The sequence below is a fragment of the Phaenicophaeus curvirostris genome, chromosome 2 (assembly GCF_032191515.1).
Source record: "Phaenicophaeus curvirostris isolate KB17595 chromosome 2, BPBGC_Pcur_1.0, whole genome shotgun sequence".
In the NCBI taxonomy this organism is placed as follows: domain Eukaryota; kingdom Metazoa; phylum Chordata; class Aves; order Cuculiformes; family Cuculidae; genus Phaenicophaeus; species Phaenicophaeus curvirostris.
In genome coordinates, this window is record NC_091393.1 from 117,499,682 (window position 1) to 117,522,305 (window position 22,624).

Here is a 22,624-nt window from a genome sequence, read left to right on the forward strand (position 1 = left end):
CAGATTAATTTGGGCCTTCAGGGCTTCAAATGATGGAGAGCAAACCCAGTTAATTACTTATCTTGAGTTTCTCACTCGACCATTTAAATGCCATCTCTTGGGAAGCCACACTTTGTGAGTGCAGTGCGTTGAAACCCATGTTCTCTGTAGAACAGCTTCCTCTGCCCTGAATTGTGATCCCTGTGAGCTGAGGTTAGGGGCACAATGTTGTCACCTACCTGGTAATCCATTGGCCTCCCAGCACTCGGCTCCATTTTGATGTCAGGCTTGGACCTTTGAAGGGGCAGAAGAAACCCTCAATCAAACCACAAATGGATGGAGCACTTGCAGGGTTACCCCTTAAAGCTCCTGCCCTCTTTGAACCCAGGAAATACAAACCCCAAGGGCTGTGAACCACCACAGATCATGGGTCCTCTTTGCAGCAGGTCAGGTATTTCCAAATAGGCTGCGTGAGGCAATATGATTTCCAGCACTCCCCATCTTGGGTGACACACGGTTGTGGGGTGTTTACCAGCTCCTGGCTTGCACAAGCTCCCATGTGGCCCTCACCTCTTATTTGAGACATTGGTGGTGACAGCTGTGACGGAGGCCAAGGAGATGGTGTCTGGCTCCAGTCCACCTCCCTGTCTCAGAGCTTTTCGGTCCAGGTCTTCTGCCTCCAAAACAGCAGGTTCATCTATATAAGGGAGACAAAAGAATGTCTCTTGTTGTTTCCACTTGGTGAATAATTAAAGCGAAGAGGAAGGTAACCAATATGTCCTATCAACCTCACCAGATAATACAAAGAACAATGGTCACCAGGTCGGGTCACAGACAACCTGCTCTAAAAAGGGATTAAAAAAAGAGGTATTGTCTCCAGGGACACATTATTCCACCTGGGCAATGTGCCTGTATGTGGCTTTGTGAAGGCAAAAATGACAAAAGCCCCAGACTTCAAGGGCTGAAAGAGCACTCAAGCAAGTGTTGAAGCTCTGCCTACCAGAAGAGCAGTTGCAAAGACAACCAACTGTCTAGCTTTGGGGTAGAGAGGTCAGAATAACCAGGAAAAAGGGCTCATTTCCCAAAAAGAAGAATTGTTGCAGGGAGTGTCAAGACCCCAGTTCCCACCAGCATGAAGAGACACAACATTCAAATAGTTCCATGACTCCACGGGGTCTCTGAAGTGCTTTCCTAGGATGTGGAGGATGGACAAAAAGCAGCAGCAGAACAGGGAACAACTTTTTCCTAGGAAAAATGTACCTTGTCTACGATGGTCATCCTTTGACGGTCGTGCCTTGCCGAGCTTCATGGCTGAAAAAACTCCTTTCCCAGCTCTGGAAGAAGAGAGGGAGAAAAAAAAAAGACCATTTTTACTATTTCTAGTGCTATTTTCTGAGACTTGAGGGTGGAACAGGAGCTTTTCACAGCTCAACAGCAAGAGAAGAAACATCAGCTGAAAGACCAAGCAGGGGCCGCTGCAAACATGCCACAGGGCAGAGTCAAGATCACAGGAAAACACATCGCCTTTGAGCCTTGGCTCTCATTATTTTTCTCAGGGAATGCCTCAGTTTGGGATAAAACATGAGGCTGGAGCACAGAGTTAGCAGCCAACAAACTCTTTCTTCTGACTCATGCCTCCAGTCTCTGCTGCTGGCCCCACTACACACTGCTCATCTCTCCTGCCCTGCTTGTGCAACTGCTCCCCAGTGACCTAAAAATATTAGCTAAAACATCCAACCACTTCCCTCACCACCTGGTTGTGAAAAATCGTAGAATCACAGAAAGGTTTGGGTGGGAAGGGACCTCAAATCTCATCCAGCTCCAAGCCGCTGCTGTGGGCAGGGACACCTCCCACTGCATCTGGTTGCTCAAAGCCCCATGAAACCTGGCATTGAAGACCTTCAGTGATGGGGTAGCCACCACTGCTCTGGGCAACCTGGGCCAGGGCATCACCAACCTCATCGTGAAGAATTTCTTCCTAATGCCTAACCTAAATCTCTCCCCTTCCAATGTAAAGCCATTCCCCTTCACCCTGTCCCTACAGGCCCTTGTGTAAAGTCCCTCCACAGCTTTCCAGTAGCCTGTTCCAGTGTTGGAAGGCTGCTAAAAGGTCTCCCTGCAGCCTTCTCTTCTCCAGGCTGAACAAGCTCAACTCTCTCAGCCTGATAACCACCTTGGCCAGAGCAGCAACAAAGTTGTGCAGCTCCTAAAGCTTTCCACTAGCCCATTCCAGCAATGTGATTTTCCTTTTCCTGCATGAGGAACACCAGCATCAGGTCAGTCTGAGCTCCCCGTCTCCAATCCAGGCTGGGGTCAAATTCACTCAGCGAAGTTTGGTCTGGATTGGCTGATGAAATAATGGGTTGAAAATGGCTTGCTAGCCGCTTTCTGCAAAACACCCCTTTTTATTATTATATAACTGCTATATATATAACATATATAATAATAATATTATTATATAACTGCTAGCTCCAAATACTTGGTGGGTCTAGGATTGTTGTTCCAGCTCAGCAATCAGCTCATGCAACCACAAGGGCATTGACAGCTTGGACTCTTATGCTACTTGGTGTCTTCTACATACATATATAGCAAATATGTACAAATACAGCTTGTATGTATGGGTGTAAATATAAGTTGCACCAGGGGAGGTTTAGATTGGATACAGCATGTGATGGGGTATCTGCACAGGATTGGTCTCAGATGCAGAGCTAGAAAACAGGCAGAGATGGTTAAAGACAATAAAAGCCTTGCAGATATTTTCAGGACACGGTTCCCTGTTCTTTGGAGCGAAGTCCATGCTGCTCTGGCAAAGAGGTGGGAGGTTTTGAGTTACCCTGGGCCACTCAGTCCAAGAAAGACATTGAAGAGCTGGAACATGTCTGGAGAAGGGGAACAGAGCTGGAAAGGGTCTAGAGTGCAGGGGTTCTGGGAGTGGCTGAGGGATCTGGGCTGTTTAGTCTAGAGAAGAGGAGGCTAAGGGGAGACCTCATGGCTTTCTGCTGGAAAAGAGGTTGGAGCTGTGTGGGTGCTGGTCTCTTCTCCCAGGTGACAGGATGAAAGGAAATAGCCTCATGTTGCACCAGGGGAGGTTTAGATTGGATATTGCGAAAGATTCCTTCAATGAAAGGGTTGTTCAGCACTGGCAGAGGCTGCACAGGGCAGTGGTGGAGTCCCCATCCCTGGAGGTGCTCAAAAGCCATGTAGATATAGTGCCAGCACCATGGGGTTAGATGAGCTTGGAGGGCTTTTCCAACCTTAATGATTCTATAATTCTATGAAAGTTTGGGAGTCTGGCTGTAACATGGATTTTTAGCACAAGGATGGAGCTGAAGACCTGAGTAGGAAAAACCGTCCATAGTGTCTGTAAAGCTGAAACCAGCAAGAAGCACAAGTCAGACCATGCAATAACCCTGTTCCAATGTTAAAGAACAAGCAACTGGACAGACTTAGAGTCAATGGCCTGTGACCGTCCCAAAAGGAGAAGGTGCTAAAGCCAAAGCGGATTTTCTTTAAATTGGAAATTTCCCATTCACTGGAAGGATTGCTCTTTGCAGAAATCTTGCAGGTTTGACGGACAAGTCCTTGGGCCAGCTTGGATGTAAGGGGGAACCTCACCTCTAGACTGGACCTCACCCCCAACCTGGACCCCACCTAGCAAGCTGGACCTCACCCCCCAAGCTGGATGCCAGGTCAGGGGAGCCAGGACTCAGCACCAACCCTGGATGCAGCAGGATTGGGATGTGCTGCCCATGAGCCAGGCAACAGCACTGAAACTGGGGGATCCTCCGCTCTCAGATTTGATTGCATCTATCTGGGGCCAAAGGATGAAGTTGCACCTTTTTTGTCTACAACACCAAGAATACCTGGCACTGCAGACAGCCTGATGCATCTGTGGTCTTAAAAAACAACTGGAAGCTTGCAGGCTGTTGACAGAGCCAGAGCAGACAAGGAGAAAATTAAGGAGAACAGGAGGATAACTTATTCGCCAAGGGAAGAGGAACTCAGTCAGGGCAGAAGGCCAGCATAAGACACAGGAACTATTTATAGCTGAAGTCTACTTGAGACTAAAGCAATGCTTGGGCCTCAAGACAGGCTCTGGTAGCTGTGATTAATTCATTGGGTCCTCAGTGAAAGGGCAGTTTCTCAATAATTGCTAGAAGGAAGGAAAAATGAGGGCTAGGTTTACTTATCTGCTATCCTGACAGGGAACATCTGCCTTGAGGTGCTTCAGGGAAGCAACACTTCCAAGCTCTTTGCAAACTCATTTTTTTTTATGAGAAATGCTGTCGTAACAGCCCAGGCTGTGAGACTGCTCTGAGACCATTCTCCTCCACTAAGCCTCCTTCCAGCTGCTGCAGGAAACCCAGAAAACACACAGCCCTTCCATAAGACAAAGCGCCTCCAGGGCTGGTGACATCACATTCCCTTCTTTCCAATTAATTTCTTAAAAATGGAGGGGAAAATACAATCCCAGCAGCCCCAGAGCTGGCAATCTGCTCACAGATGGTTCACAGAATCATAGAACCATGGAATGGTTTGGGTGGGAAGGGACCTCAAAGCTCATCCAGTTCCAACCCCCTGCCATGGGCGACACCTCCCACTGCATCAGGTTGCTCCAAGCCCCATCCAGCCTGGCCTTGAACACCTCCAGGGATGGGGCAGCACCACTTCTCTGGGCAACCTGGGCCAGGGCCTCCCCATCCTCACAGGAAAACATTTCTTTCTAACATCTCATCTCAATCTCCCTTCTTGCAGCTAAAAACCATTCCCCTTGTCCTATCCCAGTCCTCCCTGATCAAGAGCCCTTCCCCAGCTTTCCCGGAGCCCCTTTCAGGACTGGAGGCTGCTCTAAGGTTCCTTTAGTAACAAAAAGCAGAAGAGCAACTGGTGCTGGACCCAGGAGGACTCTGCAGGGAAGAGCCCAGCAGGGCTGGTCCTCTACCAGGACCCAGAATAACACAGCCCCTGCAGGGGCACTGAGGATATGTTGGGTCCTGGTTAGCACAGCACCTGATGCCATGTGCAACAAGACTGGGATTAAGCAACTGGTCCAAGAAGCACGCACCGAGACCCATCCCAGGAGCACCAGCCCAACCCAGCTCCTTCCAGAGCGATGCCTGTGGGAGCCTGTGTCACCTCCCCTCCTCTCCCAGGCCTATGACCCCTTGCTGCCAGCTGAGCCTCAGCAAATGTGCAGGGGACACTGGCTGCAGGAGCCTTTCCTGTGTCCCCAAAGGCAGTTTTACTGCAGAAGAGGCCCCAGAAATGGGAAACAGCCTGACAGCCTCTAGAACATCCATGAGACCAACCTCAGCTCTAGCTGGTTCAGAGAGCAGAGTCCAGAGGGCACAAGGTCCCTCAGCTGTCGCAAATCCATGCCTGCGTCCCGGCCACATCTCCCTGGTGCTCCTCTCAACCCCCGTTACAACACCCAGCACTGCCTCCTCCCTTCTCCACCACCCTTATTGGTATCATTGCGGGGGACTGGAGTCCCAGGGAGGCAAATATCTAGGAAACAGTGGAGTCTGGAGGTCACAAGGGGGATAAAATAAAGTGAATTTTGGTGGATTCTGGCAGCATACTTGGTACACGCTGATGATAAAGGAAGAAGCAAGTGAAGTATGACTAGAAGCCATTCGAGATGCTTTGGAGGCAGATGCCCGGTGGCTCACCCTTATTCCCCCAGCCCCTTCCTAAGCTCCATCTGTCACCTTTTCCAAGCCAGGTGAGCACTGACGCATCCCACACACCTCACCCTTCCCATCCCCTGGGGATACTACCTTCACCTGCCGGCCGTCCAGGACTTGCCTTCCCAAAGGAGGAGATGCTGGAAGAGCTCAGCCAAGACAGGATAGTTTCCAGTGACACATCTAGGGTGGGGTGGCCATCCTGGTGCCAAGGGCAGAGCTGTGCCCCACGTCCAGGTCGGGACCAAGCAGGAATGGGGACCCCGGCCAAGCCTCCTGTCCGGGCACAGCAGGGTCTTTACAGCATTAAACAAAGGTTGTGCCAACCCCTCTGCAGCTCCTGCCAGGCATCCAGCGGCGTGGATGGGAAGCCGGTGCTGGTAGAGAGCTGACACCGTCCCCACATGAATATTACATGAGGACCCATGAACCTGAGATGCTGACATAGGCTGTGCTGCAGCACTGAGAGCCCCCCCTCTGCCACAGCCTGGGTTTAACCTGGCTTCCTAAAAAAATGAGGGATGCGGCTGCCTGCCCGCTCCCCTCCAAACCACTGCAATCTGCTGGCCCATTGCAACGCAATTTGGCAGCAGAGTCAAGACTCGAGTTCTACAAGTTTAGAGGTGGAGGAGTGAACACCTTGCCTCTGTTCCCAAATAGGGAAAAGCCTCCAAGCAAGCTTAAACCCATACTAGACATCAGAGCATCTCCCTAGCCTCCCACAGCATGCTCCTCCAGGGTTTTCTGGTGTCTAATTTGGAATTGAGTAGAGTGAAGCACAGATGCTCCATTTAGTTTTCTACTCCCAGAAGCACTTCTAGAATGAAAAAGTGGTTTGGGTTGGAAGGGACCTCAAAACATATCTAGTTCTGACCCCTACTACAGGCAGGGACACCTCCCACTGCATCAGGTTGCTCCAAGCCCCATCCAACCTGCCCTTGAACACCTCCAGGGATGGGGCAGCCACCACTTCTCTGGGCAGCCTGGGCCAGGGTCTCACCACCCTCACAGGGAAACATTTCTTCCTAAGATCTCATCACATTCTCCCCTCTTTCAGTTTCAAACCGTTCCCCCTCATCCTATCCTTGCCCTCCCCAAGCAATCTCCCCTTTTTCAGGTGAAAAACATTTCTGCTCATCCTATCCCTGCACTCCCTGATCAAGAGCCCCTCCCCAGCTTTCCTGGAGCCCCTTTTAGTACTGGAGGCTGCTCTAAGGTCTCCCCACAGCCTTCTCTTCTCCAGGATGAACAACCCCAACTCTCTCAGCCTGTCCTCATACAGAAGGTGCTCCAGCCCTTGGATCAAGTCCATGGCCTCTTCTGGACTTGGTCCAACAGATCCATGTCCTTCCTGTGCTCAGGACTCCACTTGGCTTTGCCTTTTAGGATCCCACCCATGTGACTCTCCAGGAGGGGCTCATGGAGGGACAGATGGATTTTGAGACCCAGGCAGGGAGGTGGAAGCAAGCTCTTTCCTGGCCAGCTTCTAGTTAAAGATAAGGTTGCAGGTTACTGGTTAATTATTCATGGCTGAAAAGGACATTTTAATCATTGCTTTTTACTGGGGAGTTGGGAGCAGGGAACAGGGTTTCCATGGCTCATTTCTTTGCAGGAATTATGCAAGACTCACAACTCTCCCACCTGTACCCAGGACAGACCCCACAGGGTCATCCCACGCACACCTGAAGCCCAGGGACGGCCCCAGCCCTTAGACCCAGTTTGCCTCCCCCTTTTCCTGCACAGCCAAAGTGGGGAGAGGAGCCAGCAAGGACCAGGCTGCTCACTGCAGAGATCTCTTCCTGACTTTTCTTGAGTTGGCCCTCTCCTTGCTGGCTGCTTGAAGTCATTTCTCTCCTTTCCCCACCTCGCATTTGCCTCCTCACTTTATCCCATTAATTAGGAGGGTCTGGTGGCAAGATGTTGCAATATGCTGGTCCTCAAGCTGCAGTGCAATAAATATAAGCCAGAAGAGACCTCAATGATTGGGAAGAGCCCTGCAGGGATGGCCCCTGGGACAGCAGGAGACTTGAGCTTTTATTTCAGCGGATCTGCTAAGCCAGAGAGCTGGAGGACGCTGCTGTTGGGAGAGAGCTCAGACACAGCCTGGTCTGAGCAGCTGGGGAGGAAAGGAAGGCAGGAGCTGAAGAAACTTGTCTAAGTGGATGCCGTGGCAGCCTGACCCGTGGGCACAGGAGCTGCAAAGCTGGTGCTAAGCCCCACGCTGATGAGCTGCACCCAGACCCTCTCCTGCCCTGAGCCCTGGCCACGCTGTCCATGCCCAAGCTGGGAAACTCTCCCTCCAGCCACGACCCATCCAAACCTGATGGGAGCCAGGGTTCTCGCAAGACCTCACAGTTCCCTTCCAGTGCTGCCAGGGACTGCTCCAAGCCTTCTACATTTGGCTTTTGCTATGGATAAATATTCCCTGCCTGCTCTGAGGCCCCAGGCCACACATCCAAGAGACCCAAGCTCCTCCAGGGCTGACAGGTTCAGCTTTAGTGAAAGGGAGAGCACACCAGGAACCAGATCAGCCACAACACGAGCTAGGAAAGCTGGAAACAGGAAGGAGGAGAAGGACCAGGGAAAGCAAACCTACTTGTGTTCCTTCGTCTTCTCTTTGCCTTTGCTGGAGCCAGGGGCCACGCACCAAGGGAACAAAAGGCAAACAAGCTTCAGTGCACTTCAAGTGCTTCAAATCAAAGCATAAAATCAGAAGGGGATGCTCTTCCTTTTGCAGCTTCCCTGCTCCTCACAAGTGCTCCATCCCCAGGTCACAGGCAACCTTCCTCAGCAGGGCTAACCCTAAACACCCCTGTCCTGCCCACATCTGTAATTTAGGTGCATAATGTCTCCGTGTTACCCTTTGCTAGGCTAGGAGAGCTACAACTCCCTGCACAAGGAGCTGGAGGTGATGGTGTTCACTGGTATGTTTAAGGGGCTAGTAAAGCAGCTACAGCTGTGCATGCACACAAGTGAGAGGTTACATGGACTGGGGATGCTGCCGGGGCAGGAGACAAGGCTGATTCTCCTTCTTGGTAGAAGGGAGCAGTCTTCTTAACCTTCCACAAATCCTCCCTCCAGAGAGTGCTCAGCTAGAAGAGATGGGCTGGAGCTGGAGTCTCATCCCTGGCTGACACTGCATCCTCCTGCCCTGACACCATGCAGAGAACAGTGAATCCTCACCTCCCTGTTTCGCTTTGCAGACTCCTGCTCTGCCTCTGTGTTCTGGCTTTTCAAACCTGTTTTCCTTCTCTCACGGCTCCTACGTTTCTCTCTTTGAGTCCCACCTGCCTTTTTAACTCCCCTGTCACCCTTTCATCCCTGGCTAATCTCATCAGCAAAGTGGGGAGGAGAAAGCAATTAACCAACTCTAGAAAGTAATTAGGAGGGCTGGTTTTTAATCGCAGCTTGATACTTCACCCCATGCTCAGTGCTGGGCACAAGGGGCAGGAGGGTGGCTTCAGAGCATGGACCTCTGGCTCCCTGTGCACTGAGCTCCTGGAAAACCATGTGGAAAAAAGCATTGTTGTTTGAAGTGTTGCTGGATGGGTTTTAGAGAGGTAGAGTCCAGAATCATAGAGCCATGGATTGGTGTGGGTTGGAAGGGACCTCAAAGCCCATCCAGTTTCACCCCCCTGCCATGGGCAGGAACACTTTCCACTGGATCAGGTTGCTCAAAGCCCCGTCCAACCTGGCCTTCAACACTTCCAGGGATGGGGCTTCCATGACTCCAGCTCCAGCAGAAGACAGAGAGCAGGACTCAGTGCTGGATGGAAGTCTGGGAACAGCAGGCTCCTCCTGTCCAGCCCAGAGCCTGGACTGGGAAACAGCCAAGAAAACCCATTCAGAAGCTGCTTCTGAAGCGAGCAGTCCTGCTCTCTTCCTTCATCAATGCTTGCTCCGAGAGCAGAAATTACTCCCTTGCCAGCTGACCTTGTCAGGGGAGCAAGCAAACATCAATGCCAGCCGCTCAACTGGTTCATCTGCATTGTAAAAGCTGCCCTAGTGCCCCTGCTGAGTGCCAGGAGAGGATTTAAATCACTCTATCCTTTCTCCCACAGCTCATGGATGCAGTCTGAGCTCCCTGCAAAGCCATGGCTCATCACCACCTCACCCAGAGCATGGCTGGTTTGGCTAGATCTGAACAACACACAAGCCCTTTGGATCGCTGCAGGGACCTGCAGCTGCATTTTCTCAAGCAACTCAGTAGTTCAAGACCCTTCCTTGCCAGTCAAGCTGAGAAACTCCTTCCCCACCAGTCCCCACCGAACCTATCCTGGGAGTTCAGGGTATCTGCTCCCTCATTCCAGAACATCCTCAGGTGAGTAGGACAAGGCAGTGCCTGAGCCTGCATCCTTCCCGTTTGTGACAATGGTGTAAATGTGGCCTGGATGAGGGATGCAGGAACATCTCTGTGGCTGCCCTCTTGCTCTGAGTGTCTCCCTGTGACTCATAGAATCATATGATGTCCTGAACTGGAAGGGACTCACAAGGAACATTGAGTCCCATAGGACAACCCCAATATTCACACCGTGTGTCTGAGGGTGCTGGCCAAATGTTTCTGGAATATTGTCAAGCTTGGCGCCGTGACTGCTTCCCTGGGGAGCTGTTCCAGTGCTCCAACACCCTCAGGGTGAAAAACCTCTTCCTGATGTCCAACCTAACCCTCACCTGGCACATCTTCCTGCCAGCCCTTGGGACTCTCTGCTCGCCTGAGCCCTGTGTGCAGCAACGCGTGGTGCTGCTGACCCTGGCCGCTTGGATCATTAGAAACTGGGTGAACAAGCCACCTGTGCTACATGAGAGGTCCAGAGATCCTTCTCCAAGGGCTTGGTGGAGCAGCTAACGCTAGATGACTATTTCTCCCCCTCCTCCTTTGCCCCTTGCCCCTTCCACATCAACCCTCACTACAAAAGGTGCATCTCTGACTTCAGACAGCCATAGTTTGAGCTCTGGATGCCTGAAAAGGCCACAAATTTCCCATTAGAGGCACCACCAGAGAATTCTCATTGTATGCCTTCAAGCAACTTGGTCCTCAGCACTCTCAGCCCAGATGAACGTGTGGTCCTGCACAACAGAAGGTTGCAATAACACCGCTGCGATGGGCTAGAGCTGGAAAGTAAGCCTGGGCACAAGCAGGGATGGGGGGATTCAGGGTACCTGAATGGTAACACGAGGTGTCTTTTCTCTTTCCCCTTAGCCTTAGCTCTGCAATCACAAAGAGCAATTCATTCAGACACGATTCATCCTGCTGCAGTGACAGACCCTTGCCCGCCTTCTCCCCTCAAAACCCCATCAGCAACATGCACCAAGCAGTCAACCAAACCCAGTTCTCCAGCATGCCAGGAGAGATCCTGCTGCAACAGGAATTCCTAACCCACTAGCACCCAGGGAACTGGTACAGAGATAGTAACAGTACTGATGATGCTGGGAGGAGCAGGGAGAAGAGAGAGTGCACAAAGATAAAAGAGCATTGCTTCAGGATGGACGGATAAATAGCATGGTTCTGGGCTGGCTGGTAATATGCGAGGATGGATGGACGGTCAGAATGGCACTGGGATAAATCATAGAAGCATAGAGTGGCTTGGGTCAGAAGGGACCTCAAAGCCCCTCCAGTTCCACCCCTGCCACAGGCAGGGACACCTCCCATTGGATCAGGTTGCTCCAAGCCCCATCCAGCCTGGCCTTGAACACCTCCAGGGATGGGGCAGCCACCACTTCTCTGGGCAGCCTGGGCCAGGGCCTCCCCACCCTCACAGCAAAATATTTCTGTCTAAGATCTCATCTCAATCTCCCCTCTTGCAGCTGAAAACCGTTTCCGCCCATCCTATCTCTGCCCTCCCAGATCAAGAGCCCCTCCCCAGCTTTCCTGGAGCCCCTTTCAGTACTAGAGGCTGCTCTAAGGTGTCCCCACAGCCTTTTCTTCTCCAGGCTGAACAATCCCAACCTTTAGACTTGCTCCAACAGCTTCATGTCCTTCCAGTGCTGAGGAGTCCAGAGCTGAATGCAGGGCTCCAGGTGGGATCTCATCATAGCAGAGCAGAGTGACAGAATCCCCTCCCTGGCCCTGCAGGTCCCACTGCTTTGGTTGCAGCCCAGGACGTGGTTTGGCTTTCTGGGTTGTGAGCACCCATTGCCAGCTCATGTTGAGCTTCTTATCCCCCAGCACCCCAAGTCCTTCTCCTCAGGGCTGCTCCCAATCCATTCTCTGCTCAGCCTGGATTTGTGCTAGGGATTACCCTGACCCAAGTGCAGGACCTCGCCCTTGGCCTTGTTCAACTTCATTAGGTCCTCACAGCCCCGCCTCTCCATCCTGCCCAGGTCCCCCTGGATCCCTCCAGCATGTCGATTGCACCACACAGCTTGGTGTCATCAGCCAAGCTTATGAGGGTGTCCTCAATCCCACTGCCCATGTCAGCGACAAACGTGTTAAACAACACCAGTCCTACTAAGTACTGCAATGGATGGATGGATGGATGGATGGATGGATGGATGGAGGAATGCACGGATGGTAAGAACTGCAGTGATAGATCGATGGAATGAAATGCAATGAGATGGATGGATGCACAGGACTGAACTGAGATGAACTGATGGACAGATTGGTGGATGGTGAGAACTACATTGGGATGCATGGTGGATAGCAAGGCAGACAGGAAAGTATTATCCTCAAATGTCCTTGGTAGGCCCTTGAAGAGAAGGAAATGTGTCCATGCTGGGCATAAGGGAGAACAGAGCAAATACAAAGAAACCCTACTCTTTGGGGAGAAGGGGATGGGGTGAATACAGGAAAGCTCTGCTCCTCGTTAAGAAGAGGGCAGGAGGCGGTTAGGACCTTCCCCTGGGTCCAGATGCCATGCAGGGATTGGTATGCCAACACGCATGTCACATGCATGCACACACCACGCCCAAAGGGCCTGATCAGAACAGGGACACCATGCCCAGTACCTGGGATCTTCAGGGTCTTCGCTGTTTGGAAGAGACACAGTCAGGAGGATGAACGTGAGGCAGAAACAAACCAGCTCAACCAGAAATATCCCTCCCATAGTCCACAGGAGTCAGCCAGGACAGGGAAAAGGGCTGGCAGCTGTCACCAGCCCCCAGAAGGATCCTCCTGGATTGATACTGAGAAGGTGAACCCAGTGCAATGCAAGGTCCCACTCTGGCCTCAGACAGTGGCAAGGTACTGGGGAGATACTGTCCCACAGCTCTGAAACCACCCAGGTCCTGCTTGCCAGAGGCAGGCCAGTACTCTCCTGCAGGTTCCTTCTGCATGCTCTCCACCTACGGAGCAGCAGCAATGAAGGACACTCTTCCAGGGATGGATTTGGGGCTGGGATCACTGTCCTGTACTCACCCATGCCAGACAAATCCCTTCATATGGGTGTATTCTTATTCATGTGCCTTTAGAGTCGACTGACCCTACAGATGGAGTGATCATCATTGTATTTGGTGGGATTTGGCTGTAGAGGGACCACAGGACCTGCCTCTCCTTTGCAATGTGACATGGAGGAGGTTTGTAGGTGTGGCTGGGTCCCACAGAAAGCTCCTGGAGCACAGGGCTTATGTGCTGCTGTCCCACACTTGCAGATATACAGTGCTGTGATGCTGGTGCATGAAGCACTTGCTTCACCCTGGTCTGGACCTACATACCCTGCTCTTCCAGCTTAAGATTTGGGAATTAATATGGATTAAGGAAGATATGGAGTGTAAACCAGGTTGCCCTATATCCCAAATCCTCGGTATATTTATGCCTGGACAGTAGACACATATTCATGGGTTCTGAGGTGACTGGGATGAGCTGGGATGAATGCAACCCCCCCACCAAAGCCAAGTTCCCACCAGTCATGATATTTTAGTACCTTGCTACTGACTGGTATCCATCGTTAAACTTAATCCTGAGTGAGGCACCAAAGAGAAAGAGAGAGAAAACAAATAAGAGCAGTGTCAGGCTTCTTGAAACAGCCCAGCAGCAGCAAGGCAAACAGGCCAGGTGGGTGCAGGGACATCCCTTCCTAGAAGAGGTGGTGTCCAAGCCACAGTTCCCGGCCACAGGGTGCTCCAAGGGTGGTAACCCCAGCTGTGTACACCCAGCCTAGGGTATTCCACTCACACTGTCTCCAGGGAAAACCCAGTCTGTGACAGGATCTGCACTTCTGGCACAGGGCAAAAGAGCCATCACCACCCGGACAGCCAGCATCATCCACTGCTTCTGATAGATCTGAAAGACCTCCTACACTGGACCAGTTTGGGGTCAATCCAGATCACAGGTGCTAACAGCTTCCAGGAACGAGTTCAAGCTGCTGGAGGCTCTGCCTTGGACTCACTGCAGCACCCAGACCATTGCTTTGAAAACCTTTTCCCGGCCCCTTTCCTGCTTTTCAGAATCCTCAGGATGCATTTTTTTCCTAGCAATGTAATGATACATTGGAAGGGTTGCAAAAAGGAGGGGGAAAACGATGGGGGCTGAAAGTCTTTGGGACATCTTCTAACTTTTCCTTGCTCAGGATAAAAAGGACCCTGGACTCGCCTGGTTATGCTGATGGAGAGAATGATCCAGTGTGTGACATCCCTAGGACGCGTGCTTAGATTCCGTACTTGATTTAGCAATTTTGGACCCTCCTTATCTACCTGGACACGCAGGTTATGAACCCATCTGCACTGGTCTTCCACAAGAGCCAAGGATGGAGACAGACTTATCCAGAGGCTGAGTTAGATCCTATATGGGTGAACATCCTCTTTCTTTTGACTATTGGAACAACCCATGAAGGCTGGGATCATTGCAAGATCCTTCTGAGCTTCCTAGGACCATTCAGGATGGTGCTGGCATATGCCTCACTGCACTACCTAATTTCCACCTCTCTACAGACACAGCAGTTTTGGAAAGCCACCATGAGCAGCAATAGTGCCAAGCAAACACGTTTGCACTAGTGAGCAGTCCAAGCTGACCAGCCAGACAGAAGAAGGGAGTCCTGCCTCTCCCAGCCTCCTGCCATCCTTTCTATCACCAAGTTCAACTCCAGCGCTTGGCACTGACCCCAGCTTTGGAGCGAGTGTTGCACAGGGCTAATTAGTGGCAGGCGGAGAGTTGAGCCCAGACTCTTGGATCCGCTCAGCATGCACAAGAAAAGAGAGGATCAATAATTCACCATGACCAGATTGCTTTCGGCTGCAGAGCTCTGTCCCACCCATGAATATTTCAAGGCCAACGGCTATCAGGTGATGCTTCCTGGGATCTCAGTTTCAAGGTGGTCGGGAGTTGCGACATGTACAGCCCTAGCCCACCCAAATTTCAGAAATCCACCAGGGTTTAAGCCCTCTCTGAACCGTTCCTGGAAGTGCCCACCTCTCTTTACTGGGAATCTCAGGATAAGTCTATATTGGTAAATAAATGGACCAGGGCTTATTCCCTGGCCATGACAGAGTTGTGTCTCTACAAATAAAGTCTCTTCTCTCCACAAACTGCATCCAGGTGGTTTTTGGGGATGGTTCCTGGTCTATCATATCATGGAAGCATAGAATCATAGAATGGTTTGGGTTGGAAGGGACCTCAAAGCCCATCCAGTTCCAACCTCCTGCCATGGGCAGGGACACCTCCCACTGGATCAGGTTGCTCAAATCCCCATCCAACCTGGCCTTGAACACATCCAGGGATGGGGCAGCCACAGCTTTCCTGGGCAACCTGGGCCATGGCCTCCCCACCCTCACAGGAAAACATTTCTTCCCAAGATCTCATCTCAATCTCCCCCTTTTCAGCTTAAAAAATACCACAGCCCCTCTGCTGTCATAAACCATCCCAGACATACACAGAGACAAAGCTCCACCTGGGATCATACTGATGAGCTAGCAGATGGGAAGATGCTCTCCTCTGTGCCATGGCTTGCTTCATCCTATGGATGCTGCATAAGGCAAGGAGGTTCCTAGCCTGTAAGCCCCGGTGAAACGTGTAAATCTTGACTTAACATATCTGAGCCTCCAAGTTCTGACATTTAAACCTGGATGGAAGGAGGCACTCTCTGGAGAGCAAGGCTTTGAATGTGTCTCAGCACTGCAGAGGCAGGATTTTGGGGCCAGCATCTGAGCAGGGCTGGAGTGGGTATTTACCTAGAATGTTGCTCTTCTTCTGCATCATCTCCAAGGCTAGGGCATTTACAGAGAAGGAGGGGGGAAAAACACTGTGATATGAGAATATAGAGCTCTTCTATTTTTTCAGTGTGTAAGGACAATTTGCTTCAGTACAGGCAGAACTTCAGAACATGCCAACACAGCAAACCACTCCATGCATGTCTGAGAATCCACAGCCCCCCAGCACCAGTCTGATCCTCCCTCTGCTGCCCATGCCACTCCTGGTGGCACCTGCAGGAGTTCTTCCTTATATCCAGTCTGAATCTCTCCTCCCTTAGTTCAAAACTGTTCCCCCTTGTCCTATCCCTGCACTCGCTGATCAAGAGCCCCTCCCCAGCTTTTCTGGAGCCCCTTTCAGTGCTCTAAGGTCTCCCTGCAGCCTTCTCTTCTCCAAGTTGAACAACTCCAACTCTCTCAGCCTGTCCTGGTACAGAAGGTGCTCCAGCTCTCAGATCATCTCCGTGGCCACCTTTGGTCTCTCTCCAACAGGTTCATGCCCCTTCTGTGCTGAGGAATCCAGAGCTGGATGCAGGGCTCCAGGCGGGATCTCACCAGAGGGGCAGAACCCCCTCCCTGGCCCTGCTGGTCCCACTGCTTTGGATGCAGCCCAGGACACAGTTTGACTTTCTGGATTGTGAACACCCATTGTCGGCTCATGTTGAGCTTCTCATCCCCCAACACCCCAGGTCCTTCTCCTCAGGGCTGCTCCCAATCCATCATATTGAGCTAATATTTCCAGCTAGGCAGCAGCCTCCAACAAACTCCTTCCTGCAGGTCTATTGACTGCAGCTTTGTTTCTCATTGTGCTGTTTTTCTCTGCCTGAATCATTAGTGGGGAAGCAAGGAAGCGCTCTAGGCCCTTGGGTACTTTTCCTTGTCAGGGAGGAAAACAGTAAAAAGAGCTTTGCAACTGCACTGCTTTGCCACGAATCCTGCTGGGACTTCGTGGGGAGCAAATGGTCTCTCCGAAGGCTTTCTTCCTACTGCTGAGGGCAGGGTGGTCCCTGCGCATCACGCACTGAGATGGGGCTTTCAGGTCTCACTTTGCCAAGGGAGATAAAGCAAAGCCTGGCAAAGAGAGGGCAAATCTGGCATCCTTATCCTACCACTGTGTAACAGTGCAGTGCTGCAACATCCCAAACACCCCCACCAGTCTTCCCTTGGTGCCTCCTTGGGCAGCCTGTGCAGCTCCTGGGCATAAGGACCTCCTCACCTCTAAGTCACCGGAGGGAGGTGACCCTGGCCAGACACTGACATCTGCCTGCAGGCAGGTCTGAGCTTCTATGCAAAACTGAAATGCCTGAGCCCAGGCTCAGCGAGTTCCAGGCTACAGGCCAACAACAAAGGTGGGGCAAGGTTTGGAACCAGCTCCTTTGGTGGTCAGTGTGTGGTCCCACTGTGAGCTGGAAGTGATCCAGTCTTGATAAAACAATTTAAAACCCTGAGCAGTTATTTATTTACTGTTTGACTATTTTTTGCCAGGCAGATCCATGCCCTGACCTGGTGCTGGCTTGGCCAGGCAAAGGGAGGTGTTGGCAGAAGAGGGGTGGTGGGAGCGAGGAGGGATGCTGGCAGCAGGATGACCACACTTGACCTCTCTACTCCACAGCATCAAGCTGCAGTGATGCTCAGGAGGTCACTCCTCAACTCTTTGACTGAAACAGCAAACCATGCCTGTACTTACAGGTTTTCCTGCCTTTTACTGCCTCAGAACCCAATCTTCACCCATGCTTCCACTTGGACCATTTATTAACCTTGTACCAACCTGTGTCTCCCCATCTCATTCCTTCATCCGACATTGCTTTAAGCAACCTGATCCAGTGGAAGGTGTCCCTGCCCGTGGCAAGGGGGTTGGAACTGGATGAGCTTTAAGGTCCCTTCTGACCCAAACCACCCTGCGGTTCTATGATTTTGTCCAGAAAACACAATAATTCAACTTGTGCAAAGTTTTTCTATGAATTGAAGTTGTTTCTCTGGACACGGAGGAGTTACAAGAACAAATCTGGTATCTCCCTGCAAGGTGTGTCTCTTCTCCTGACAGCAGAGGGACTGAGCCTGGCTGCAAATAGCTGATATAATTCCCACTGCCAGCATAGATTTTCAGCGCTCATCGCAACAGCATCTATTAAGCTGCAAGCAAACAGCTGAGAAGTGCTTGTTGCTGCTGCTTTTCCCATTTCAAGGTCTGTTTGTTTCCCCCTCTTCTGCATCTCCTCAGGAAAGGGAATCAGTTGAATAACAAAATAATGTCCCTAATGAGCCAGGGGAGGAGGTAAACAGCTTCATGATGGAGACAATGCTGAGGGAAAGTCTGCAGAACCCCAGAGAGATCTTTCCATTGCCTTCATTTGGATTCAAACTCCCCCAGGGGGACACAGAGGATGGAAACAGACAGTGAAGACACATCGAATTACAGGCAAAGGGGCTGCCAAGAAGATTTCAAGTCCAACTTCTTCCCAAAGGGGGATCAGCTCGCCTCAAGCTGTTCCTTAGACATGCATCCAGCTTGTACTTCAGCATCTCCAGGGAAGGGAGCTGAATGCTCTCCCAGTCAGACCTGGGTTTCTCTACCCTTATCCCCACAGCACATCTCACTGCTGCCTTGCAAAGATTTCTATGATTCTATGAATTTTGGCTGTCCTGTGCCAAAAGGATGAGCAGCTCATCCCGAGCCTGACCCAGCTCTCGAAGGCAAGGGAGGAGCTGGTCTTGGCTTTGAACCTGGCTTCCTCAGTGTGGCCAAGTCCAGAGCTTGGTGTGACCCACCTCAGTCCCCACACTGAGCAGTAGTACCCAGGGGAGGTTGAAGGCACTGCACACCAACACCCATCCAACACATGGAGTGATGCCTCCCACATCTGAGCTTGGCCAGAGTGGCATTTGAGCTTTTGGCAGGGAGTTGGAACTGGATATTTTAAGGTCCCTTCCAGCCCTAACCATTCCATGATTCTAGGATTGCCAGGTATCCAGCAGCCTCATCAGTGCACTTTGTCTCTCCATCTCCAGTCATCCACGCATCCCAGAAGGATCTACAGCCTGGGGCACATGCAGGAGCAGACGTGCTTCTGGAGCATCCTGCTCATCAGGCCTGTGCTACAGCCAGGCACCTCTACGCTACAAAATGAAATGTTCAAGGACACCCTCACTGCACTGAACCCAAACTGCCTGGCACACATTGCACTCATCCTAACGCTTCCCATCTAAAGAAAGGGTTTGGATGGGCAATGCCTATCCTGCCCTTTGGGACTGGCCCATGGCTGTTGTACCTTCTAACCCTGCTTGGCCATGGTTTAGGACAGAACTAGGCAGCCAAAACCTTCTCCAAGATTGTCCTAATATTTTATTAAGGTTATGGGCACTTCAAGTGCTTGGCCTGGCACTGTTTAATTAATGAGACTTGACAGAGGTGCTTACCAGTATACGGTATAGATGTGGCCATAAATTCCCATAACAGAGTCAAGATCTTCATGCTAGTGAAGCCTGAGGCACTCGGTGACAAGGCTACACGAGGAGCTGCTATGAGAAACGAGCTCCCCAGAAAAGCTGCATGTAGGAACCACCACCTTCATGTGCTCTCTTCCATCCCTGGACCAGCACGGGTTGAGTCATCTTCCCAGCCTCCCAAATTCTCTGTCCTCTAGCTGAGCCACTCTCAGACTCATTGGGTTGGCCCCTGAGTTTTACCTGAACTTCTCTTTTTTTAGAGCTCCTCCCCAAACTCTTTCTGGCACACGCTGGGAAACAACTCACAGCACAGCACTGCAACAAAAGCCACTGCAAACAGGAATCAGATGCTCATGCATGTCAACAGAAGCTCTTCCCCATGTCGTGGACACCGTATAACCGTGACTGATGTGTGGTGGGACCTGGAGGAGGAAGGGGGCCTCAAAGGTGAGGCAGCACCCCAGCTGCAACCTCACCCCAAGGCCCTTTCTCCATCCCATTACCTATCCTGAGCGTCCTTTCCAAGGATGCTTTTCCAGCTGCTCCATTGTTTCTCCCCACCAGTCCACCTGCAGCCAAGAAATGGGAATCCAGGGGCAATGCCCACGGAACATCTACAGGGACAAAGCAACAGCAACACAGCACTGCAAACCCCACAGCACCAGCACCAGTGGGTGCTGACTGGCTCCCTACCTCGTGTTGAGGGATCCCTGGCTAAGGGTGTCCCCCTCTCCCAGAAGTTCATCTTCACTGTGGTAATACATCTCGTCCTCTTCCATCCTGTGAGGGCAGTGACATGGAAAACATCATCCCTTTCCCTCCTTGGTATTTGTGACAGTAGTGGTGGTGACATTAATGACCACGTCCCATGGACATGGCAGAGGTGAGTGCCAGACACAGCCAAGCCTGACAGCCTCCCGCACTCCAAATGACCTGCGGGAAAAGTGGGGAGCACCTCCTGTACGAAGACAGGCTGAGAGAGATGGGGTTGTTCAGCCTGGAGAAGAGAAGGCTATGGAGAGACTTTAGAGAAGCCTCCAGCACTGAAAGGGGCTCCAGGAAAGCTGGGGAGGGGCTCTTGACCAGGGAGGGCAGGAATAGGACAAGGCGGAGTGGTTTTCAGCTGCAAGAGGGGAGATGGAGGTGAGATCTTGGGAAGAAATGTTTTGCTGTGAGGGTGGTGAGTCCCTGGCCCAGGTTGCCCAGAGAGGTGGTGGCTGCCCCATCCCTGGAGATGTTCAAGGTCAGGTTGGATGGGGCTTGGAGCAACCTGATCCAGCAAAAGTTGGGGGTAAAACCAGTGGGAGGTGTCCCTGCCCATGGCAGGGGGTTGGAACAGGATGGGCTTTGAGGTTCCTTCCCACCCAAACCATTCCATGACTCTATTATTCCAAGTCTCCAAATCAAAGGATATGGGGAAGCTCTGTGGGACAAAAGCAGCAGGTGAAACGAGTTTTAGTGCAATTGTCAAGAAATGAACTCGCTTAGGATGGTAGGACTGATGTGCCTTGCATTTTTTGGCATGTCTGCTAAAGGACATTCCTCCCTCTCCTCCTTTAAAATAATTGTGTAGTGGCTTGCCCTCAGGCCAGGTTTGCACACCTGCTCCTGTGAGGAGCAATGGGGAAGGGGCTACAGTGTCCTCTTGGCAGCACTGGGGCTGATGGGCAGCACTCAGCCTCACTCAGGATAAACCCTATGTAAAAAGGGATTGATATTTTAAAGCACTGTAGATCCGAAGGGGAAACTGAAACCAAATCGCAAGGGATTTTCACCAAACTGTAACCACCAAGAAACACTTTTCCACCTGGCAGGAGGCACTGACCCATGGAGAAAACCCCGTGCAAGGATCAGTGCCACAGGACCGTGTCCAGGTGCCACAGTGGTATTTACCCTCCCCGTGGCCCTGCTGCCTGCTAACAAGTCATTGCTTTTCCTTCTGCTCTCCCATGGGAAGGATTTTTCACCAGCCCCGTACAAGCTGACCTCAAAAACTCCTTCTGCTTTGCACACTCCACACGCAGCCAGCACAGCTCAGCAGCCTCCAGCCGTGAAGCATCTCTGTGCACACAGGCAGGGGTGCTCAGCAAAACACGTATCTCCTCTTAAATCCTGCCTTCGGCTGGGATCTGCTAGGCTAAATGGAGTTGTCCTCATCCTCCAGCTGAGCTGGTCATTTTAGGCTGCCTTCACTGTCCCTGGAGACCTAGTTCAGAGCCTCGATCCATCTAACCGCCCGCTGTAGGCGACGCATCAGCCTCGCAGCATTAATTACAGCTCCGGTGAGAGTAAAGTCATGTTCGCATCGTGCTGCTTGTGTCTCCAAAGTCCACATGATGCAGGCAGGATGCTGATTTCTCAGCATCCCAGATATGAACACAGAGGAGCTCCAGGCCAAGTTGGATGGGGCTTTGAGAAACCTGATCCAGCAGAAGTTGGGGGTAAAACCAGATGAGCTTCGAGGTTTCTTCCAACCTAAACCATTCTGTGATTCTGTGATTCTATGATTAATCCCTGCAATGCAATGGGGATGGTGTATTGGCTTAACCAGCCTGGGCAGGCAGCGTCCCAGTGTGGATGGGTGAGGGACAGAGCCCGGACAGCACTTAATTCACTAATTTAGGTGGAGAAAACAACTCCAAGTGGTTCAGGGGCAGGGGACTGGCTCTCCTTGATGTCTTCACTCTAAGCACAGGTTGGAGCTGGGGAGGGGCTCTTTCTCAGGGACTGCAGGGACGGGATGAGGGCGAGTGTTCTTCAGCTGAAAGAGGGGAGATTGAGATGAGATCTCAGCAAGAAACGTTTTCCTGTGAGGGCTGGGAGGAACCAGCCCAGGTTGCCTGAGAAGTTGTGGCTGCCTTATCCCTGGAGGTGTTCAAGGCCAGGTTGGATGGGGCTTGGAGCAACCTGATCCAATGGGAGGTGTCCCTGCCCATGGCCAGGGGGTTGGAACTGGATGGGCTTCAAGATTCCTTCCCACTCAAACCATTTCATGATTCCAGAGATTTGACCCTGCGATGGGAGGGCTCTGCGAGCCGGGCTGTACCTGCTACACTGCCCTGCCATCCCCCTTTTAAATCCTTCAGCATCTTCCCTGCTCAGTAGCATCACGGTCCACTGAGCTGCGAAACAAATCCGTACTTTCAATTTTGCTCGAAAATTCACTGGTTTCAGCCCAATTCACACAGTTAATTAACTGCCTAGCAGTGATGTAAGCAAGGGGAGATATCGTCCCCCAACCTCGCATCACGGGGGAAAGAAATTTTGCCCTTACATGGGCACAATAAAGTGGTAAACCCAGACAGAAAGCAAGTGCTGCTGAAGCACATAGCTGCATAAACCCAGAGTGCGGGGTATATTTGGATTCCTACCTCCAGGCTGGGCTCCCACGT

The 22,624-nt window shown here is 51.6% G+C and overlaps 1 protein-coding gene across 9 annotated transcripts in view; it reads right to left on the reverse strand.

Moving 5' to 3' along the window:
• The window catches only part of OTOF (otoferlin), a 106,823-nt gene that overhangs the window by 41,257 nt on the left and 42,942 nt on the right, over nucleotides 1-22,624 (reverse strand). For 4 of the 9 annotated variants that reach the window (XM_069850592.1, XM_069850599.1, XM_069850591.1 and 1 more), the window contains exons 6-9: nucleotides 19,926-20,012; nucleotides 1,240-1,313; nucleotides 550-676; nucleotides 219-273 (exon numbers count right to left, since the gene is read on the reverse strand). In XM_069850592.1, coding sequence (XP_069706693.1) covers nucleotides 219-273; nucleotides 550-676; nucleotides 1,240-1,313; nucleotides 19,926-20,012 — 343 coding nt within the window. Of the gene's footprint in view, nucleotides 1-218; nucleotides 274-549; nucleotides 677-1,239; nucleotides 1,314-5,759; nucleotides 5,781-10,826; nucleotides 10,877-19,925; nucleotides 20,013-22,624 lie in introns of those variants that run through there. The other 5 variants (XM_069850594.1, XM_069850593.1, XM_069850598.1 and 2 more) reach the window with 3 other exon arrangements.